At 45.5% G+C, this 21,402-nt stretch overlaps 1 protein-coding gene across 2 annotated transcripts in view; it reads left to right on the top strand.

The window, feature by feature from the left end:
• The window catches only part of ZNRF1 (zinc and ring finger 1), a 258,904-nt gene extending 238,659 nt beyond the window's left edge, over positions 1 to 20,245 (top strand). For both annotated transcript variants that reach the window (XM_086945223.1, XM_086945222.1), the window contains one exon: positions 18,224 to 20,245. Coding sequence is in view for 1 of the 2 variants with exons in the window: in XM_086945222.1 (XP_086801348.1) it covers positions 18,224 to 18,284 (61 nt within the window). In the remaining variant the exon portion in view is untranslated. The remainder of the gene's footprint in view (positions 1 to 18,223) is intronic.
• The last annotated feature ends 1,157 nt before the right edge of the window (positions 20,246 to 21,402 follow it).

The following is a 21,402-nucleotide window of genomic DNA, read 5'->3' as shown; positions in this document are numbered from 1 at the left end:
TGGGAGGACACTAGAATTCGACGCCGCGGTTGGGATCCTGCATTGGTTCCCTCACACTCCTAAAAACAAACTCTCCAGTAAATGTATTGACCTGGGGCTTATACTGGCAAAGCAGGAGATAACTAGGCATTGGAAAGCTCGGGTTGGTCCAACAGGCACTAAATGGCGCAATGAACTTCTAAAATGGGCTATGGGAGAGAGCACCCTGAGATATCAACTGGCGAGACGGCAGCAGAACGAGAAAGCGTTCGAGACAGCACAGGAGTGGGAGACTTTGGTGCAGGCCCTGTGCGATTACAGCACTCCAGTGAATCCGATAGTGATGACGGTGAACAGCCTCCGTCCCTGTAGAAATACTTTGAAACGATCTTCCATATAGAAGGGAACGGTTTCCTACCACAAGCTCTCGATACACACAATAGCGCACTGATGGCGGGGTGGGTGGACAGAGGCTGAGGGACGCGGAGTAAGCTCCCACTGACATTGACGATTTTCACACAGTGTGTTTGGCCCTTGGGCCTCTGGGGGGTTGGGTTGGATGGGAGGAGTGGGGTGTTTCAAATTGTTTAGAAAAGCAGAAGAGGACTTTTCAATTATTTGGGTCGACACCAGAAGACCGCAAGACCCTCATACATTGGTTCAACGTAAACGCTGCCCAGCCTCCGGGATGTGGGCTGAATGGCTGTGTGGTAGGGGTATGTCATTACCGGAGTTTCTTTCCTTTAATTGCTACTGGTGATGTATCCTTGGGCCGGCATGTAACTTTGGCTAATTCCTGCAATAAAAATATATTAAAAAAAATGAAGGACTTGAGACTCATCATTGAAAGGGCAGTGGAGAATGGCACAATAAATGACAGAACCAAGAACTTCTTGATTAAGCAGAACCCGAAGAGCCCGTCTCTAAACATGATCCCTAAAATACACAAAAATCTAATGGACCCACCAATGAGACCAATCGTGTCGACCTGCGGAAGCTTACATGAGCCAATGGGCCAATTCCTTGATAAATATCTGCAACCCATGGTCAAAGAAATGCGCACATATATTAAAGATACATCAGACTTTCTAATCAAACTTCAAACTATGGACATGGAAGAAAAGGAGGAATTAATTTTATGCACAGCAGATGTAAAGGCATTATACACATCTATCCCCCATGCCTCAGGGATAGAGGCGATAGAACAAGCGTTGGTTAATTCAGAATTGGAACTGCCTTTACAAACTTTCCTCATGAGCTTACTCTGTTCACCTTGTACAGGAGTTATTTCAGATATGGTGACAAGTGGTACCAACAGCTGGTGGGCACATCAATGGGCAATTGCGCCGCGCCTGCATACGCTAACATTTTCATGGGACAATATGAAGATCGATGTATCTTCTCGAATGAAATATAGCCGGACAACATCAAAATATTAGTGCGCTTCATAGATGACATTTTCATTGTTTGGAAAGGCACAGAACAACAACTGGAAAGGGCACGATCCACATTAAGCACACAGGATGAACGCATCCAGCTGAAATGGGAAACCTCTAAACAAAGAGTGACGTTTTTAGATGTAGAAGTTAGACTAGCACCAGGCGGCTTTGAAACAGACATATACCGAAAACCGACGGATCAAAACAACATGTTACACCACTCGAGTTTCCACCAAGCATCATTAAAAGAGCACCTTCCGTTTTCCCAAATGGCAAGAGTGAAAAGAATCACCTCAGATCCTCAGAAAGCAATATTAAGGATAAAAGAAATGGGTGAACGTTTCAAGAATAGAGGATATCCAGAGTCCATAATAAAGGAGGCTGAAGAACGTGTACAAACAAAAACAAGAAGGGATTTGCTTACTCCAAATGTCAAAGCAGACAATTTGAGATTTGTATCAGTATCTAAATTCTCCACCTCTAGCACACCATTCAAGAGAGTCATCAACAATCATTGGCCAATGTTGAACCTGGAACCCGATTTCAACAACATTTTTGCATCAACACCACTATTTGCTCATACAAGGGGAAATAACCTGGGTGAAATATTCAAACAAAGAGCATTGGGCCCAATACAGCACAAAGGAACACAACCTTGTTTCAATTGCAGTAATTGCAATAATATCATCAGTGGTAATGTGATAACACACCCCATGAGGGGACACAACATCAAATTGAGGGTCACAGCAACCTGTGCCACCCCTAATGTCATCTATCTGTTAAAATGCCCTTGTGGGAAGGCATATATCTGCAAAACGGAAAGAAAAATAAAGACACGATTTGTGGAGCACAAGTCCAATATTCGCACGAAAAACAGCAAATCAGAGGTTGCATGTCACTTTATGGAAGCCCATCATAATATTTCACAGTTGAAGTTTATTGTACTTGAAACTATTGAAAAGAAAGAAGTAAGAGACAACAACCAGTTTTTACTACAGCGAGAAAACCACTGGATATAAAGATTGGGGTCCATCAAACCAAATGGACTCAATGAGCGTATTGAACTCTCTTGTTACTTGTAAATCAAATATACAACAGCTAATTAAGTATCTTTACGCTTCGAAGAGGGTGGAAGCACCCATAACTTTGGTTCATAATGGTGCATGGTTGTGTTAAACAACTGAATCGTTTACATTTTACATTACCATTGGGTACAACACACAGGCCACGCATTCAATACATGAGCACACTCATATTTTAGGATACACCCCGCATGTATGTTTGACTCAACTTAGCCCATCAGCTTCATCATTACCTATTGTCATCATTTTTAATTCTTACTTATTCTTTATTTTTTGACTTTATAATTTTCAGAATCATCCCTTAAACACATGTCGATGGTTTATATTCACGTTTTCATTCACATTTATTGTCATCAACTGCTCTTCGAGCTTTGATGCGCAAGTCTGTCTTTTCGGCCTCAGCCGCGCAGGTAGTATCCCTTCAGTTTCCATTCCCGTGTCCACGTGACACGGAAGTAGTGTTATGGTTGCCGGCAACACTCGCGTTTTAAATGCAAGGAGACTGGAAGGACCGTCCCAAGGAGAGTCGAGACTACACTTTTTGACAGATACTTTGTGGCAGATATGGTTAGTATTAAAGCCAGACATTTCGGTTTATGGTAAACCTCATGTCAGAACGATTTGTTCACACATTTTTTTCGTGCAGCATTCAAAGTTCGTGAATATTACGGCTTACACATGAGTTTGGTTTCACGTTTATTACTTATACCGCAACACACACCGATAGCGATCACAGGCATAACACTTCACATTAGCGATTGTGTTTATTCCCCACACTTATGAGCACGGGCACATCACCAAAAAATTCCAGCATGGTCTGATCCCCCAAAATTGATGAAATTGCATATTATACAATGTATATGAATATTGTGGTTTGTGATTATGGCTATATTTGTATTCTCAACAGTCTTGGCTCCCTGAGGAAGGGCACTGATTGCCCGAAATGCATTGGAGCTCACAAAGAAAACACGTGCAAAAAGATTGTCTAATTGATACAAAAATGAATACAGGAAGGAAAACAGCAATGAAGTGATTGCAAAGAAGTAAAAAATAAAAAAATTAAAACGGATAAAACCAGTGAATGAATGGAATTGGAGTCCTTATTGAATAGGAACCACTATAAGAGTGCCTGAAGGGGATGTAACCAATGACCCATTGGAAACACATTTTCATAATGTTACAAGGGTGACATCTTGTGGCTAACCCTTCAGATCAGGGTATGTACCCCTAGACTGAACACTTGCCTGTCAGTACAGGACTTCCAACAGGGACACAAGGTCCACATGAAGGGTAGTGCACATGCTCTAGGGGCCTGCTTTGTCCAGGTCTCCTTTCACCCGACTCTCTGACAGGGCATCCGGCACCACTAGGACAAAGGTCGCCTAGCTGGTGACCCACTCAGCCTCCCACTGTAGGTGTTATCCGACTACTACTCTTTAACTTCTCTTTGAGTCTCTGTACTTTAATCGTTGGGTCAATAACATAAGGGACCTTCTGTGGGGTAACCAGGATGCTCTCATTCATAGGTTCCCATCCTTCCTGTGGTAATCACTACCTAGGATGCAATCTACTGTCAAGCGTGGACATACAGCTACCTTACTTTTAGAAACTCCCCCCACACTCTTAGGAGACCATGGACATTGTGCACTTATTCTCACCTGCATGGAAATTGCTCACCCCACAGATCTCACCATGCAGGTACTGTTCTGGGAAGACCAGACATTCTAGCACCAGGGTCCAGCTAGCACAAGTATACCACACAACAGTGACTGGGTCCTTGGTTACTGTGACCCTGTGGACGTACTTTCTAGAACTCTTAGGGGTCACCAGCTTACCTTTTGGCACTACCTCCCAAATAAGCGACGGTAGGGCAGTTCCACCCTTTCCCCTGAAAACTGCCTCCTCTGGGGCTACATTAGCTATCCCAGCAAGATGATTATTCGTCCCTTTTGTGGCCTGACTGATGATAGTCAAAGTACATGACGTTCTCAGATGGCTTTAAAGCCTTCGTGGTCCCCACCTTCTTGCTTCCTTGAAGTGGAATCGTAATCCGTTCTGAATACTAAAACTAAGGAGTTTTAGTATTCAGCCTTCTGCTGTTGGTCTGAACCACCCTTCTTGTGTCCCCTCCCGTACATTTACGGACAGTCTGGTGCTGAGCAAGACCGCAGCCTTCTTCCCAAGCTACGTGGTATCATTGAGTTTAGAATCAGATGTTGGCTCCACTTTGTAAAAAAATGACCTAAAAGGAGCTCTTGCTTAACCCCTTCGATGCTCATGACGGAACGGTTCCGTCATGAGCATCGGTTGAGCTGTGCTCATGACGGAACCGTTCCGTCATGACCACACCCATTTCAAAGGATCCAGCACACCAGGAAAATCTCCTTAGCAGCGATGAAGTTAAAGAAAATATGCAGATCATCATAATTTATCCTTGCTGCCCTTCACCCATCCTTCCATTGACTTCAATAGCCCATCTACAAAATCTTTGCAAGACAGCGTGGATTCCTTGGGTGGGGCGGGGGTGGTGTTAATCCCTAAACGTTTTGCAATGGTTTCCAGGAGTGGGATCAAGCCTGTAAAGGAGGGCTGCCTTCATCAGTCTCTGTAACATCTTGATTTAATATGGCATTTCTTCACTGGATACGTATATGCTTTCAAAAGCTCCACTTCCACTCCAAGACTCTTTATCTATCTTATGCATCCTCAAGGAGGTCTCCTAAGTGGCAAACTCCTTATCTATGCCATTTGCAAGCACATATTTAGGCATAACAGCTTTCAGAAGGTACCTGAGGGAATGAACCTTCCTGGATATCTCATTGTTGCTGGCACCATCCTCACTAGACTTAGATGCCCTCGTGAACCTCAACCATCCATACGGAAAGCCTTCATGAATATAATGCAGCTGTTAAGAGAAAATTAAACATGCCTTTTTGTTTCAGACCAGATCAGCATAGACAGTTAATACTAAGAAAGCTCTTCCTCGTCGTTCTGAGAAGAAACTCCCCGTTTTACATACAACAGCTCAGGTGGAGCAAGTATTCCCCATAATAGCAATAAGATGATGTGTATTCTGACAGTGTGTACTCTGGGTTCGCCTCTATACCATCCTCGATTTTCACTCATCTATTCATGCTAGGTAGCCAGGCCTCCAGACACATGCCTTTATTATGAAGTAATTAGCAACCTTTACATTTTAATTAGGGTTCCTGCTTCTCAAGGAAGTGCCTCCCTTACATGCATCTCAGCAGGACTGTAAGGTGTTACTTGGTAATTGGTCTTTCAAAAGTGTCATGGTTGTGCAGGTAGAATTACTTTTGATCTCAGATCTAATAATGGCTGATATAAACATTGTGCTCCAACATTCCAATGTTTGTCTTTCTGTTTCTCCCTTTTTAATTTAGAACATCCTACCCTCAGTGGGTTGAATCTTCTAATAGCTCTATAGCTCTTCTGCCTTGGGCTAAACTGGTTGTTAAAGGCCCTCTCCCTCGTGATAGGCCCAGATGCAACTCTGGTTCAGGGCTATGAACAACCGGTATAGCCATTTGCAGCGGGCTATAAGGCTCTATTATATTTCTAATGTTTCCCTGTGTGCTCTTGTTCGGGTGACACCTCACAAACACGGCTATGGAAATCAAAGGCGCCATCTGGTGAATGTCACCATACAATTCAACTCCAAGCTGACAACATCTAACAAAAAAACATTCTAAAATGTTTTTTCCCTCTGCACTGGATGGCCCCTTCAGTGTTCTGCATATCTCAAGCTGCAAACGACTAACTAAACGCAGGTTCTACAATATCACAGATCCCTTTATGCTTATAAAATAAGTAACAAATCATCCTACTGATTCGAAATTAATAAAAGCCAGCTGAATAAAAGTTAATCCCAAACAAGGCTACATCAACATGTCCAAACATGTCCACATGCACGCCCCTTGACTGCTAAGTAACATGATCAACTAAAGTGCAAAAGAAAAAAGAGATGTCTAACATCTGCAGTGTGAGGATACAATTCAGCCAATCACAACAATGAGAGAACAAATGTTCTTGGGTGGAACCATCACAAGAATAGGGAGGAAAGCACAGAATTAAGAGCAGACACCAGAGATAGACGACAAAACCACCCATTAAGGCACAGAGCTGACCCAAAACACACTCTTTGTATAATTTAACTAGATAGAGCTAAAGTTGTCTGTAGGCAAGGCCTAAAACCAACATAAACTTTCCCTGACAAAATACTCAAATGGCTCAGTTCGAAAAAAAATGGTGTTTGTGCACTAATTACCTGCATGTTTGCAAACACACAAATATTGCATGATTACAACATTAATACAAAACTATACATACATTAAATGACCCTTAGTGCTCACATTTTCTTACACTGCAACCACACAATGGCTGTCTGGTGGTATGACCCAAAATGTGAATGATACTTGTGACAAACCAATAGCTGAAAGGGGATCGCCTGTTGTCCAATCGGTGTGCGCTGTCCCCTGGGTTGATACGAAATGTGAAGAACAAGCCAATCCAACAGTAATTGAAAGAGGTTGACCAAGAGACCGCAGTACATACATAATGTGTACAAGGTGTATTATATGTTCGAGGCATGTGGGCTGCTGAATTCATATCTGTGCATAGATCGCCGCCTAGTGTTGGGTCCGGATGATTGCACATTGTTGTCCTGGAAGAGTCTTCGAAGTATCACGAGATAGGTGGCTCCTCCCCTGGACTACAGTGCGCATGGGCATCGACTCCATCCCCAGATTGTTTTTTTCCGCCATTGGGTTTGGATGTGTTTCGGTTCCCTCTGTCGGAATCGATAGTTGTTTAACTTTTTTTACTTGAGACCAAAAGGTCTTTAGGACTCGCGTCGGTATTGTCTATCGTTCGGGTTGGTTATTCCTCGGCTCCGAACAACTGCTGCCCTTCCGCGTGCTGTCGGCGCGGACGGGCCTACACGACGCTCCAGACTACTTCATCATGGAACGAAGTCCATTTAAGAGGTGCCCAGTGTGTGCCTCAAAGTACCCGCACATCGACGTACACCCAGTGTGCAACAAGTGCTTGTCGCCGGACCAAGACGAGGCCAAGTGTATGGCCTGCTCCAAGTTCCAGTCGAAGAAGACTCTCAAGCTACGCCGGGCCGCTAGACTGCAGGCCCAGAGCTCGGCACCCCCTCCGGCGAACATCTTCGAGGAGGATTTTGAAGACGACACCATCCAGAATGTCTCGGACTATAACCCGGCGTCAGGGATCGAAGAAAGCTACGACGCGGAAGATGAGGAGTTCGAGGAAGTCGTCGAGGAGGTAGGGGACGACGACGGGGCCATTGCCACCGTAGAGGATAGCTCGGAGGAGGAGCTTCCTCACACTGACTCCGGGGCCAGCCACCATTATGAGGCCCAGGTCGAGGGATCGCCTTCGGGCCTTACCCAAGACCTCGATACCCGTCCCACGGCTCCGCCTTCCGGCCCAGTCACGGACATTGGTGCGGCACCACTCCCGGTGCAAAACTGAAAGTGAAACCACCAGTGTCGACACCACCAGTATCGAAACCGAAAGTGCAAGTCGCACTGGTTGGATCTAAGACTTCGGAGGCCTCGGCGCCGAAGAAATCCAAGATGGCCGTCGAGCTCAAGAGCCACGCCAAAATGGCCGACCCGAAGACTACGGTGTCGAAGCCGAAGGCGAAGACGCCCGACGCGGCCGCGTCGGCGCCGAAGTTGGTCGACGCTCTGAAGAGTCGAGTCGACGCCAAGAAGGTCGATGACCATAAGAAAGCCCCGAAGAAGCGCCAGGACGACCCCAAGGCTCTGGCTGCACCGCTTGACCCCAAGGCTCTGGCTGCACCGCTCCCATCTGACAAGGCGAAGGGGGGAGCTGCGTCGGCTCCGAAGACTGCGGCCTTGGTCGCCGACCCGAATCCGGCTTCGGAGGACTCTCTCGAGCCGATCCGTCCCTCTGCCTCGTTTACCAAGAAGGTCACAGACTCCCTTCAGCATATTCGGGAGGGGGCCGCGGCGGTCGGCCCGAAGGACACTGTGTCGCCCAAGCCTCTGCAGAAACCGGCGAAGGCGCAGACGCCAATTCTTTTCACGCTGCCACCAAGGACGGCGCCGAAGGCTTTCGCAGCGAAACCTGGGGCCGGAGTGCCCTTGAAGTTGGCTTCGACTCCAAAGGCATCGTCGGTGGTTCCAAACCCACGACACCAACCACTGGCGGAGGAGGAGCGTCGAGAGGTGGTCATCGACGCCAACACAGGCAAGCTATCTCTCCTTAAACGGAAAATCACCCCGGAGCCAGCGTTGGAGCATTTCCAGATCCCACTTAAGAAGAAGTTGGACTCTGCGGGTACATCTGCCCCTATGGAGCCTGCATCTCCGCAAGGTCAGGAACTCTCACCCACTCATTCCAATGCTGGGGAGGGTGATGGAGAAGACGAGGATGAGTATGCTTATCCAGTTTACTCAGACCCCGAGGATGTCACGGAGCCATGGTCTGCTGGGGGCGACCCTGGGGACCCTCATTCGGGACACGAGCCGCAGCTTTTTGCTGCCAAAACTTCCCCAACGGAAGACTCTGCGGCCTTCAATGCTTTAATTGAAAGGGTTGCCGCCAATCATGACGTCGACCTCCATGCAGACCCAGTTGATGTCGATTTTCTTTTTGACACTTTCTCAGTGGCAGAAAAAACTGTCAAGACACTGCCAATGCTCAAAGGAGTGTTAAAACATGCGCCAGAAGTTTTCAAGGAGCCCACCCGGGCAAGAGTCAATAATCCTCGTATTGACAAGAAGTACAAGGCAGCGCCCACTGATCCAACGTACATCAAAGGACAGTTGCCGCTAGACTCTCTGGTTGTCTCCAACGCACGTAAACGAGCCAACTCACAGACCACGGGTGATGCTCCTCCCCCAGACACGGAATCAAAAGTGTTTGAGGCTTCAGGGAAACGTATTGCTGCGCAGGCAGCCAATATGTGGCGCATATCCAACACGCAGGCGCTACTTGCACGCTACGACAGGGCACACTATGACACTCTAGAGACCCTTCTACAGCACTTACCAGATCAGTGTAAGGAGGGTGCGGAAATGTTGGTTCAGGAGGGAAAACTTATCACTAATGCCTCAATTAAGTGTGCTCTAGATGTGGCTGATACCGCCTCGCGAGCTATCAACACTAGCGTTCTGCTGCGCCGACATGCATGGCTCAGAATCTCAGGCTTTAAACCGGACATTCAGACTACCATCCTAAACCAAACTGTCAATCCTGACCACCTGTTTGGGCCAGAAGTGGATGCCACCCTAGAGAAAATGAAAAAAGACACTGACACGGCTAAATCTATGGGTGCCCTGCAGTCCCAGCAGTTTCGGGGTGGTTCCTTTCGCCGCTCCAATAACAGAGGCACCTCAAGGGGTCAGGCGTCACAATCCACGCAATTTTATAAAAGTAACACCCAATCCTCATATACCAACAAGGGTCGGGGTGGATACCGTGGCAACAACGTCAAAGGCAGAGGACGTGGAAATAACAGCTCCAGGTCCTCCACCGCCAGCAAACAGTGACGCCTTGTCACTGCCCCCGACCACGCAACACCGGTCGGGGGGAGACTCCAGCAGTTCCTGCCCGTGTGGAAGTCCATCACCACGGACAGGTGGGTCATATCTCTTATCCAACACGGTTATTGTCTGGAGCTCACATCCACTCCACCCAACATACCTCCAAAAAGCCGTCCTATGTCCGGCGAGCACTTGCACTTGTTGCAGCAAGAAGTCAACGTCATGCTGCAAAAAGGGGCAATAGAGCTCGTTCCACTGCAGGAAAGGGGTACAGGGGTTTACTCCCTGTACTTTCTCATTCCAAAGAAAGACGGATCCCTCAGGCCCATCCTAGACCTCAGACCTCTCAACTTGTACATTCTGTCAGAACATTTCCATATGCTCACTCTGCAGCAGGTTCTCCCACTGCTTCAGCAGGGGGACTTCCTGGAAACTCTGGATCTCAAGGATGCATACTTTCACATTCCCCTGCATCCTGCACACAGAAAATATCTGCGGTTCACCATTCAAGACCAGCACTACCAGTTCAAGGTTCTGCCTTTTGGGGTCACCACGGCACCCAGGGTCTTCACGAAGTGCCTAGCAACGGTGGCGGCGCATCTAAGACGTCAAAACATCCACGTCTACCCCTATCTGGACGACTGGCTCATTCAGGCAAAGTCGAACCAGCAGTGCGCCGACCACGTGTCCCACACTATTCACCTTCTGCACGATCTGGGATTCTCACTGAATTACCCAAAATCCCATCTCCAGCCCGCCCACATACGGCAGTATCTGGGGGCGACCATAAACACTCTGGCGGCCACTGCGCAGCCGAATTCAGTGAGAATCGCCAGCATTCAGTCGCTGATCCAAAGATTCAGACCTCAGCACTCGCTTCCAGCAAGAGTGTTCATGCAGTTGATAGGCATGATGGCCTCCTGCATCTCCATTGTCCCGCACGCAAGACTACATATACGCCCGCTTCAGGAGTGCTTAGCACGTCAGTGGACTCAGGCTCACGGGCAATTGAAAGACCTAGTGTTGGTGAGCGGTCGGGCATACAACTCTCTGTATTGGTGGAATCCACAAAACCTTTGCAAGGGCCGACCGTTCCAGGAGCCTGTGCCACAGATTATCCTGACGACGGACGCTTCTCTCCAGGGTTGGGGAGCGCATGTACTCCATTACACAGTGCAGGGACTATGGACTCTACAGCAGAAGAAGATGCACATCAATGTGTTGGAACTGATGGCGATCTTCATGGCCTTAAAGGCGTTCAAAGTACATCTGTGCAACAAGGTCGTGTTGATCCGGACGGACAACATGACCGCCATGTACTACATTCAGAAACAGGGAGGAACACACTCTCCGCAGCTGTCTCATCTGGCTCAGAGCATGTGGAAGTGGGCCATTCAGAGGAACATCTTCCTCATGGCAGAACACCTCCCAGGCAAAGACAATCAGATGGCGGACCTGCTCAGCAGGCACAGCCACCAGATGCACGAGTGGGAGTTACATCCATCAGTACTCCAGCCGTACTTTCTAAGATGGGGTCATCCAGAGATAGACCTGTTCGCCACAAGGGAGAACGCAAAATGCCAAAGCTTCGCCGCCAGGTTCCCACACCCGCAATCGCAGGGCAATGCGATATGGATGAACTGGTCAGGCAAATTTGCGTACGCTTTTCCCCCAGCACCCCTGATACCGCTGGTGGCACGCAAGCTCAGGCAACACTCGATGACTCTCATCCTATTTGCTCCAACGTGGGCTCGCCAACCATGGTACACCACGTTTCTGGAACTGTCCGTGGTACCGCATCAAAGGCTTCATCTCACACCCAGCCTTCTGACGCAGAGCCATGGCGACATTCAGCAGCCAGATCCGCGACAGCTCAACCTGGCGATCTGGCTCCTGAAGTTCTAGAGTTTGGCTACCTCAACCTTCCTCCCAATTGTATGGACATCATTCGGGAGGCAAGGAAGCCCACTACTAGAACCTGTTATGCGGCCAAATGGAAGCGGTTTGTCATTTATTGCGCAAACCACAACATTAATCCACTAGATGCTTCCATTCAGAACATCATCTGTTACCTGTTCCATCTGTACCAGTGTAATTTGGCATATACTTCCATCCGCATTCACCTATCTGCGATGGCCGCATACCTCCAAAATAGACAGCACCTTTCACTTTTCAAAGTGCCTGCTATCAAAGCTTTTCTGGAAAGACTCAAACGGGTCATTCCACCACGGACCCCACCAGCTCCAGAATGGAACCTCAATGTGGTTCTTACAAGACTGATGGGTCCTCCCTTTGAGCCACTACACTCCTGCGAACTTCAGTTCTTGACTTGGAAAGTGGCCTTCTTAGTAGCAATTACATCGCTACGTAGGGTTAGTGAGCTGCAAGCCCTCACAATCCAGGAGCCGTTCTTCCAGGTTCATGCTAACAGGGTAGTACTCCGCACTGACCCTAAATTTCTACCCAAGGTTGTGTCTCAGTTCCACATAAACCAAACAATTGAGTTGCCGGTGTTTTTTCAAAATCCTGAGTCACTGGCGGAGCGGATGCTCCACACCCTTGACGTCAAAAGGGCCCTGATGTATTACGTGGACAGGACCAAGGATTTTAGAAAAACTAAGCAGCTTTTCGTTCCCTTTGCGTCACACCACAAAGGTAACGCTATTTCCAAGGCTGGTATTGCTAGGTGGATCGTGAAATGTATTCAGATCTGTTATGCAAAAGCTAAACGCACTCTTACTATTTCACCAAGAGCCCACTCCACCAGAAAGTTGGGGGCCTCTATGGCCTTCCTTGGAAACATTCCCTTAGAGGACATATGTAGAGCAGCCACATGGTCTACCACACATACCTTTACTAAACATTACTGTGTAGACGTGCACTCCAAGCAGCAGGCAGCTGTGGGGGCAGGCTGTTCTCAAGACACTTTTCCAAACTGCTGCAGCTGGCACGGGCGGCCGCCGCTAATGGAGGGACTGCTATGTATTCTATGCACAGATATGAATTCAGCAGCCCACATGCCTCGAACTGCAAATGCTACTTGCCAGTATGCATCTGTTCTTGGCATGTAGGGCTGCTGACATTCATATCGCCCGCCCTCCTCCCCGGCGCCTGTAGCAGCTGCAGTATTTACATACATTTCATAGCATGGTCATCACTCACAAGGTTCACGCCATCTCGGCCACAATGGCTAAAAACAATCTGGGGATGGAGTCGATGCCCATGCGCACTGTAGTCCAGGGGAGGAGCCACCTATCTCGTGATACTTCGAAGACTCTTCCAGGACAACAATGTGCAATCATCCGGACCCAACACTAGGCGGCGATCTATGCACAGATATGAATGTCAGCAGCCCTACATGCCAAGAACAGATGCATACTGGTAAGTAGCATTTGCAATTTTTTTTATTACATCAAACCAGGACAGCTACATTTGTGTCTAGCCTAGACCTAAAGCACACACTTCTACATAATAATTATGGCTGTCTCAAGATGCTTGTGCTGGCAGGCACAGTACAGCCCCTACTGGGAGCCACAGATTATCAATTCCAAGCAGTGACGTAACACTCACATGCAAGTTGCCATAAAGTTTTGTTGTGTAGTTCATACCAATCCGTAGGGCCTGCACATTGCTTGAACAACATAAACTAAGGGCCTTGTGTCAAGACTGATTCCTGACACCCCCGCAGGATATGTTGGCCTATAGACCAGCTAACTCAAAGTGCCACCGTAAGCCCCCCAACCTACTAGTAAGCGAATAGTTTCTGGCAACTACTGAACAGGACAACCCTGACCCCTCAGGGATTGTGGAAACAGTATAGAACCTTTTGCTCACTCACTCGTGCTCTCTTGTTCTCAGAGAAGTATACAGAGAATACACAGTGGGACTTTTCCAATAATATTTATTGAACCAATGTTATTTTTGCATAAAATATGCGTGCTGCAGTGATTAGTAGACAGAAGCAGATAAATGTGATTACAAGCAGCAAAAGTGTAAATAGTAGATATAGTTCTTCCACTTTGCTAAAACAATATATATATGCAGGCATAAAAACAAGACAGTAATCTAATGCACTCCTACTATGCGGACCCTACTTTAAGTGTACATAGAGTGTATGTAGGTATCGAGCCAAGAATCCCCCCAAGGGTCGATCCAACCCTATTACATGATAAGATAGAGCAGAGTTCTTCAATCTATGGGGCGCGCCCCCCTGGGGGGGCGCGCCGTCATCTGGAGGGGGGCGCGCGCTCCACTTTAAAATCTCACCGTTCCATGTCGCAAGCACATTTGAGACATGCCATCCTCCTGTAATTTTAAGAAAAACATTGTCCTGCTGTCTTCAGCTCTCTCGGGGACTCTGACATTGTGTCTGATCCAAACCTGCCTCTCAGACACTGAAGTGCAGGCAGTCGCGCAAAGCCCATTAAGGTCAAAGGGCTTCAGCCCGCCCACCCACCCCTCTTGTGTGGCAGCCCGGGATGAGGCCGCTTCCCGGGAACACAGACAGCCACGCCGAGCACTTCACAGGTCTCTTAAAGACCATTTGCTTCTTAATGACGCCTTTGTTCTAAAACTTCACCACTTCTTAGACCCCCTGCATCGCCACTCTGCCTGTTGATGGAATAATCAGACCCCCCACCCCCCGAAATTTGGCCCAAGTTGTGCCTCTGCCTGCAGGGCACCTTGGCTGCCCTTGTGTTAAGACATGACAGCAATTCTGCTTAAAAACTGTACAACTGCATACACACAGAGAGACTTTCTGTTTTCTATTTATGTAAAAAGTAAAACGAGTTGTTCTGTGTCTCACCTCTCCCGATCAAATGGCTGAGATATAGGTGCTTTATCTTAGTTTATAAGATAAGATAGCGTCAACACTTTAAATACAAGTTTCGCTAAGTTAGCCTTACAAGTCTATGCTGGGCCTCAATTCCATCTTGAATTTCCACACGTGACTGTGTTTTCAGTTCTCTCTCTCTTTGTACACATTTAAAGCTTGTACAAGTGAAATGCTTCGCAGCAGAATAATGTTCTTGGTGAACTCAGGTTTGCTCTTGAATGTAACAATTCAAGGTTCCCCCGTTTAAACTGTCAGACAATCTGAGTCTATTGATGAAATAAAACTGTCATTATTTTGTCTCTAGATTTGTACTGTCACTTCTGGCAACATTAAATTAAAAGTGCAATCAGAAATATTTAGGGGATGATGTTGGGATAGTGCTATATACTTTTGCGTTTATTATGTATTACGATTTGTTGAGCATATGTAACATTTTACTCACCTTATGCCGACTGTGTAATTTTCGTTGTAAATATTCTATAAACAGGGGCTCATGTAGAAGGAAGTCATGAGTTGCTAGCCCAACTCTTAGGGGCAGAACCTTGCCATACTATGCCATGCTTTGGACTTAAAATAGTTTTGATTCCTTCAAGAGCTGATTCTGTATAACTCTGTCAGTCCTCACAGCTGCATTTGATTGGACATAATGCTAATTCCCTCAGACAATATTATGATTTGCCTGAACTGACCTAAATATACTGCTGCCAACTGTAAATTTATGATTAACTAATACACCTTCATTGTTTGAAGCTTGCTGCTACCTCAAGAAGGTGTATTTCTTTAATGCTATTTGATGGCATTTGATTATTTGACTATCATGTTCATTTAGGGTAGAGTTCTTCAATCTGTGGGACATGCTCCCCTGGGGGGGGTGCCATCATCTGGAGGGGGCGCACGCTCCACCGTAAAATTTCACCGTCCCCTGTCACAAGTACATTTGCGACGTGCCATACTCATGTAATTTAAAGAAAAACATTGTCCAGCTGTCTTCTTAGAGCCCCTGCATCTCCGCTCTGCCTGTTGATGGAATAATCAGCCCCCGTCTAAATTTTTTCTTAGCCAAAGTTCTGGTGTTCTGGCTTTTGCCCTCCAAGCAGATCTAAGAGGTATGCCCAACAGCTGCGCAACATGCACACCCAAGTAATTTTAGCAGAAGGCAATGGTGACTGCCAACCCATCTTTTCAATGAGGTACTTAAAATTGTGTACAACCTTTCAATCACCAAATCACCTATGTCTGCTGGATGTTTGTACTCCAGATGCAGGTAGTACAGCTGGCTGTCTCACAGGGCAAAAACTGATTGTAGCTCTCGTAGTAACTGCCCTCCATGGTCCCATTGGAAGCAGCAGAAGACACTATATGAAGGTAGCAGAGTAAGGCCTGGAAATAGAGTAGCCTGAGGTGAATAACCAGGCCTTCTGGGTTACAGCGGGTCCACTACTAGTTGGTCACAGGCGTTGAGCACTTGGATGTATGTAGATTCAGCCAGGAGTGCAGTGCAACCTTTACTTCAACATGCATTTTCCGTGGCAGTAATTAAGAAAGACTGGTCAGTAAGGAGCTCCACTAGCGATACATTTAAGACATTCAAGTAGTGGCATCTTGCTTTCTACCATGAGATAAGACATCTCCTTTTTTTGTGATAATCTAGGTTGAGGTTCACTTACAAAGTTAGTCTTCTTGCAATGGGAATGGTGATAAGCCTTGTTTGTTCAACAGCACTTCTGTTTTTAGATAAAGCTAAAGAGAGTCCAAAAATACCTGGTAGCACTGCTGTATTATTTGTTCTTCCTGAGGAATGTGCATTTGGAGGCATAGGTTTTCAATAATGTTAGGGGCGTGTGAGTCTGAGATTTCCTAACAAGCATCAAGGTGTACCCAACTAAAAAAATAGGGTAAGCTGGAGATCCTGGACAGGGGTAACAGGCAGGAATAGGAGCATGCATTTTCAGTTATGTAGAAAAATACGCCCAGTCAGCATTGGAGCTCAGTGAAATAGTTTTGACTATGTTGTCCACTGTAGTCCAGTTCCTCTTTACAGCAATGTAGCGCAGAAAGGCCACGGAGAGCAAGATAGCATAACCCAAACTTAACATCAACAGACCATGCTCAGGGTGAGCAGCGGCATCAGAGTTTTTAGTAGCCCAGGCACAGCAGCAGAACACGTGTGGAAAGATTGAGGAATCGGGGTAAGCAGGCTAGATAAAAGCATCAATTTGTAGAAAAAGCTGAAGAATACCGACAGCATGCAATAATAAGGCACCTAAACCTCCAGGAAGGGAAAGTTTGGAACTTCCTGAACCATAAAACCAGTGTACTCCATGGTGATCTATAGGGCAAGGAACCAATGATCTCCCTTTCTTTCTCCTTTTTAATAAAATATATAGAAATGGTTTCAGAAATCTAACAATATGAACATTATGTGCAAGGTTTAATGTGCTGAACGACGTAATTTGTTTTTTTCTACTGAGATGTACAATGCTCATTGTTAAGCTTCAAGCAGTAAAGTTTTGAGCTAATGTTTCTAAGTGGCTGTGGATGTAGTAGGTTCAATCATTTATTTGCCAAATATGGCCTGGGATATGCGGATGGCGGTCGATTATGTAGTGTACCAGATTCCAGAAATTTTGGACAGTTGGTGGGAGGGCCCAACATCTAAAAAAATTCAGCTGGGGGGGGTCAAGCTAAAAAAGTTTGAAGACCTCTGAGATAGAGTGAAGGACCCCGTCCTGGACATCCTTCATGAGATGTCAGACTGCTGCATGGTAATTTCTCAGCATGCAAGGACACACTTTGTCAGTCAAACTACCTCCTCTACTAATCCAGCGGGATGCTCATCTTTTATAAGAGAAAGCACCCTTGCGATGTGCACACAGATTAGTGATGTTATGGATATATAGATATCCCTGTCGCCCCGTGAATGAAGATAGTGATGACATTTGTACATAGTGAAACAAGACCTTGTACATGATGTTCAGGGCGTTGCGATAATGTTGTGCGAAGCTAGATGTAAAAACAAGTTTAGTTTCATAGAAAAAAATCCAACATTGTCGTGCACGCATATATGTGCAAACGTTCACCGCTGAAAATGTTATTTGTGAGGACAATGTAAGAAATAAGCTGTTTCGCAACATGGGCCTAACTCGGGAATATAACAATTTGTTGCAAAACAAGTATAGACTAAATCAAACCAATTTCAGAGTTGACACTTGCATGTCCTCACCTTTGTAACAGAGATGAAGTGACTTTTATCATCATTATTTTAGCATGTTCTTTTTTCTGTAATGTTTTGACGTACTGCATGTTTTCTTTCTTCCCATACAGAGCATTTTGCTATATCTGCCTGCCAACAAACCCTTGCCCTCTGTCAAGAGATGTGGAGTGATGTTTCTTTAACGTCTGCCAAAACGTGAATCCGCTCTGACCTCAAATGGCATTGAGAGAGTATATGCTTTCTTCTTTGAAAGCCTACGAAGGTGATTCTGGATGTCGGAACCAAAAATGATGCCTGCTACCTGTCAGGTCATGACCTCTGCGATTTTTTTGGGCAATACATGAAAGTAATAAATGGTTGACCAGGGGCTACATAACCAAGCTGGATTATTTACCACTTCTACAATTGCATTGATGGTTTTCTTTATAAGACATACAGTGAACAGAAAAGGAAGTTTGTCCTCCATCTGACATCGGTCGAACATATGAAGCGAGTTATGCTTTCCATACATTTAAAACAGGATCTGGGATACCTGCAATACAAGAAGATATGTTAGATCCCTATAAGGGGACAAAACTTGTTCTACAACCCCAGAAGCGTCTTGAATTTTGCACTGTTAAAAACATATTTTAATGATTTGTTAGGGGGGCACAGCCCACTCATTTTTCCCTGCAAGGACTCCAAACTGTTTAACAAAAAAATATGTAAAAGAGAAAAAAAAGAAATGACCCCTGGAATAAAAGGGTGGACACATTAGCAGTAGAGGTGAAAGATCCCTAGGATATGTGAATGAGCATCAGAAAAAGAGACTCCTGGAATGGTTGATGGGACAGCAGAAAGAAAGGATCCTTGGCCTAAGTGAACTCTGGAAAAAAAAGATATTTGGGATAAATGCATGAAATGCTGAGGAAAAGAAAACACAGACCAATGAGCCATTTAGGGAAAATAAAATTCCCAGAATAGGCACATTCATTACATGTATAAATAAATATCAGTGGGATTGATGGACTGTGGAAACAAAACATTTCTAGGAGAAATGTATGAATTGTGAAATGGATCACTGCGATAAATTTGTTAAGTGTCAAAAATGGTCTCTGGGCTAAATGTGTAAATTGTGGACACGATCCCTGGGGTAAATGTGTGAGTTGTACAAAGGATCCTTGGGGTAACTTTGTGAAATGTGAATAGAGAAGATCGCTGGAATAAATGATGAAACTGTCGAAGGTAAAAGACTGCAACTTTGAAAGGCCTTGCCAAGCTGTCGGAAGTGTTTTTACAGTTTTGTGTTGGTGGTGTGTTGTACTGCACTGATGTTTACAAAAGAGAATTCTACAGGGGCCGGATCCAAGGCCTGTTCATTAGCGGCCAAATCAAAAGTACATAAAGTCTGATTTGATTTTTGTTTTTCTTTCATACTCGATCTCCTCTCACTTTCTTTCCTTCTCGTAACTTATATCAAGCTAATATCTTTCCTTTCTCTTTCTCCTTCCCTTACTTCTTGTTTCTTTAGACATTCGATCTGTTTTCTTTTTTGCCCTTCAGTAATATCCATTAACTTATTGCTCCGTGATTTCCCATAATTCTCTCTTTTTTTGTATCTCACAAACCCACGTTCCCCCCACCTCTAAGTCGAATGGTTTTACTATTTTATGTGACGAATTTGCACCATGTCATAACCACTAGTTGCCAAAGTTGTTAAAACTCCACCCACGCAACCAACTTTCTCTCCTTGTGTGATACCCCTAACTCCTGCTTATATATGCCACACCCCTCTGCACCACACAACACGGCTCCCTCCCCCTCCGTAGTTACCTCTGAGCTCTGATCAAGGAGGCTGGCGCAGGACGGGGCAGATAATCTCCACTTATTTCCGGAATCCATTCTTACTAGTCCTTTAAATCCATCACCCCCAGGGCAGAGTTTCGAAATGTGATTCCAGGGGACAGGGCTTTTATCCTTGAGGAACCGCAGTGGGGCAAACGTGCTTCATTTATATTTTAGAAGTTAAAACGGGGAAATTTCGATGTTTCTTTTACCGAAATACATGAGATAACGCGGGTTTGCTCCACGAGTTTCAAGGATTTTGATATGGTAAAAAGGAAATGTCAAATATAATATTTACTGCACATGTAGCAATCTTGATTCTTTTTATGTTGCTCTGTATTGATTTGATTAAAAACCAAAACAACCTTCCACTAAAATTGTTAAGTTCACAATACTCGATGAAAAATGCATTTATTCTTTTCAGTCAATATAATGCAGTGGCCAACTTCTGTGTCAACCGAATTGATATCCCAGTGAAGACCTATAAGTGCAAAGTAATACATCCTAGGTAGGAAACACGCCTGCTTTCCGTGCAGTCATTAAGCATCTGAGATTTTGCCAGAGAGGCATTTATTGCAGGCACCTGAAGCACTCATAGAAAAGGCATTTTAACTGTTTTGGATTGAACGAAGATGTAGTACTGAGTATGAACAAAAAAATCTTTTTTTAAACAAAAACACTCTTGTATTGCTTTATTTTTTCCTTTGCGTGGGCCTACCAGCTACGGAGACATTGCTGCTGAACCCTCATTGCCTCTTACAGTGCGCTGCCACCTGTGCAGGAACTACTAGCCGCTCCCGATTTTAAATGGTCTTTAAAATGATTCCAAGATGGCCGCTTCTGCACGTGCATGCCAGTGTATGGACGGCCATCTTCAAATGGGTTTTCTTTCAAGAAAGCTGCCCATGCATGCCTGCATTTTATAACGCAAACCAGTCCAAGATGAGTACCCTTCTGCAAACACAGGCGATTTTTTTGATTGTGTTTTGATAAAGTATTACAAAATCCACTGCACACATGACGAGCAGCTCAGAAGAATTTTTTTTAAACTTGTTTTTATTGAAGGCACTACCTCAAAGGAGATCATTAACATTTGTCATATCTATACTTTAGCATCATAACAACCCTTTTGTAGTGGTTAATTGATTACATGACTTTACATCACCGTCCCTGCACATGCGGTGGATTACTATATACTGCAGTGAGCTTTGAGTTAGAATAGTAACCACAAACATAAGCAAAGGAATGAATAAAATAGTTGAAAAGAAGACAATTGATAGAAAAACTGGTTTGAAGCTTGTGTGATAGGGCTATTAGACTATTTCTGCGTTAGGTGACCGTGAGTTCTGGGTGGATGGCGTGGTGTGTGTGGTTTCGCTATCGCTTTGTGCTGTTGCAGCAGTCACTTCTGTTCACATTTGTCCCCAGTCTAACAAATCACACTCTGCCTTCTCATCCACTTTTA

Source organism: Lissotriton vulgaris, chromosome 12, assembly GCF_964263255.1.
Source record: "Lissotriton vulgaris chromosome 12, aLisVul1.2, whole genome shotgun sequence".
NCBI lineage: Eukaryota > Metazoa > Chordata > Amphibia > Caudata > Salamandridae > Lissotriton > Lissotriton vulgaris.
Note: the sequence above shows the minus strand (reverse complement) of the source record. Positions and strands in the feature narration are given on the sequence as shown.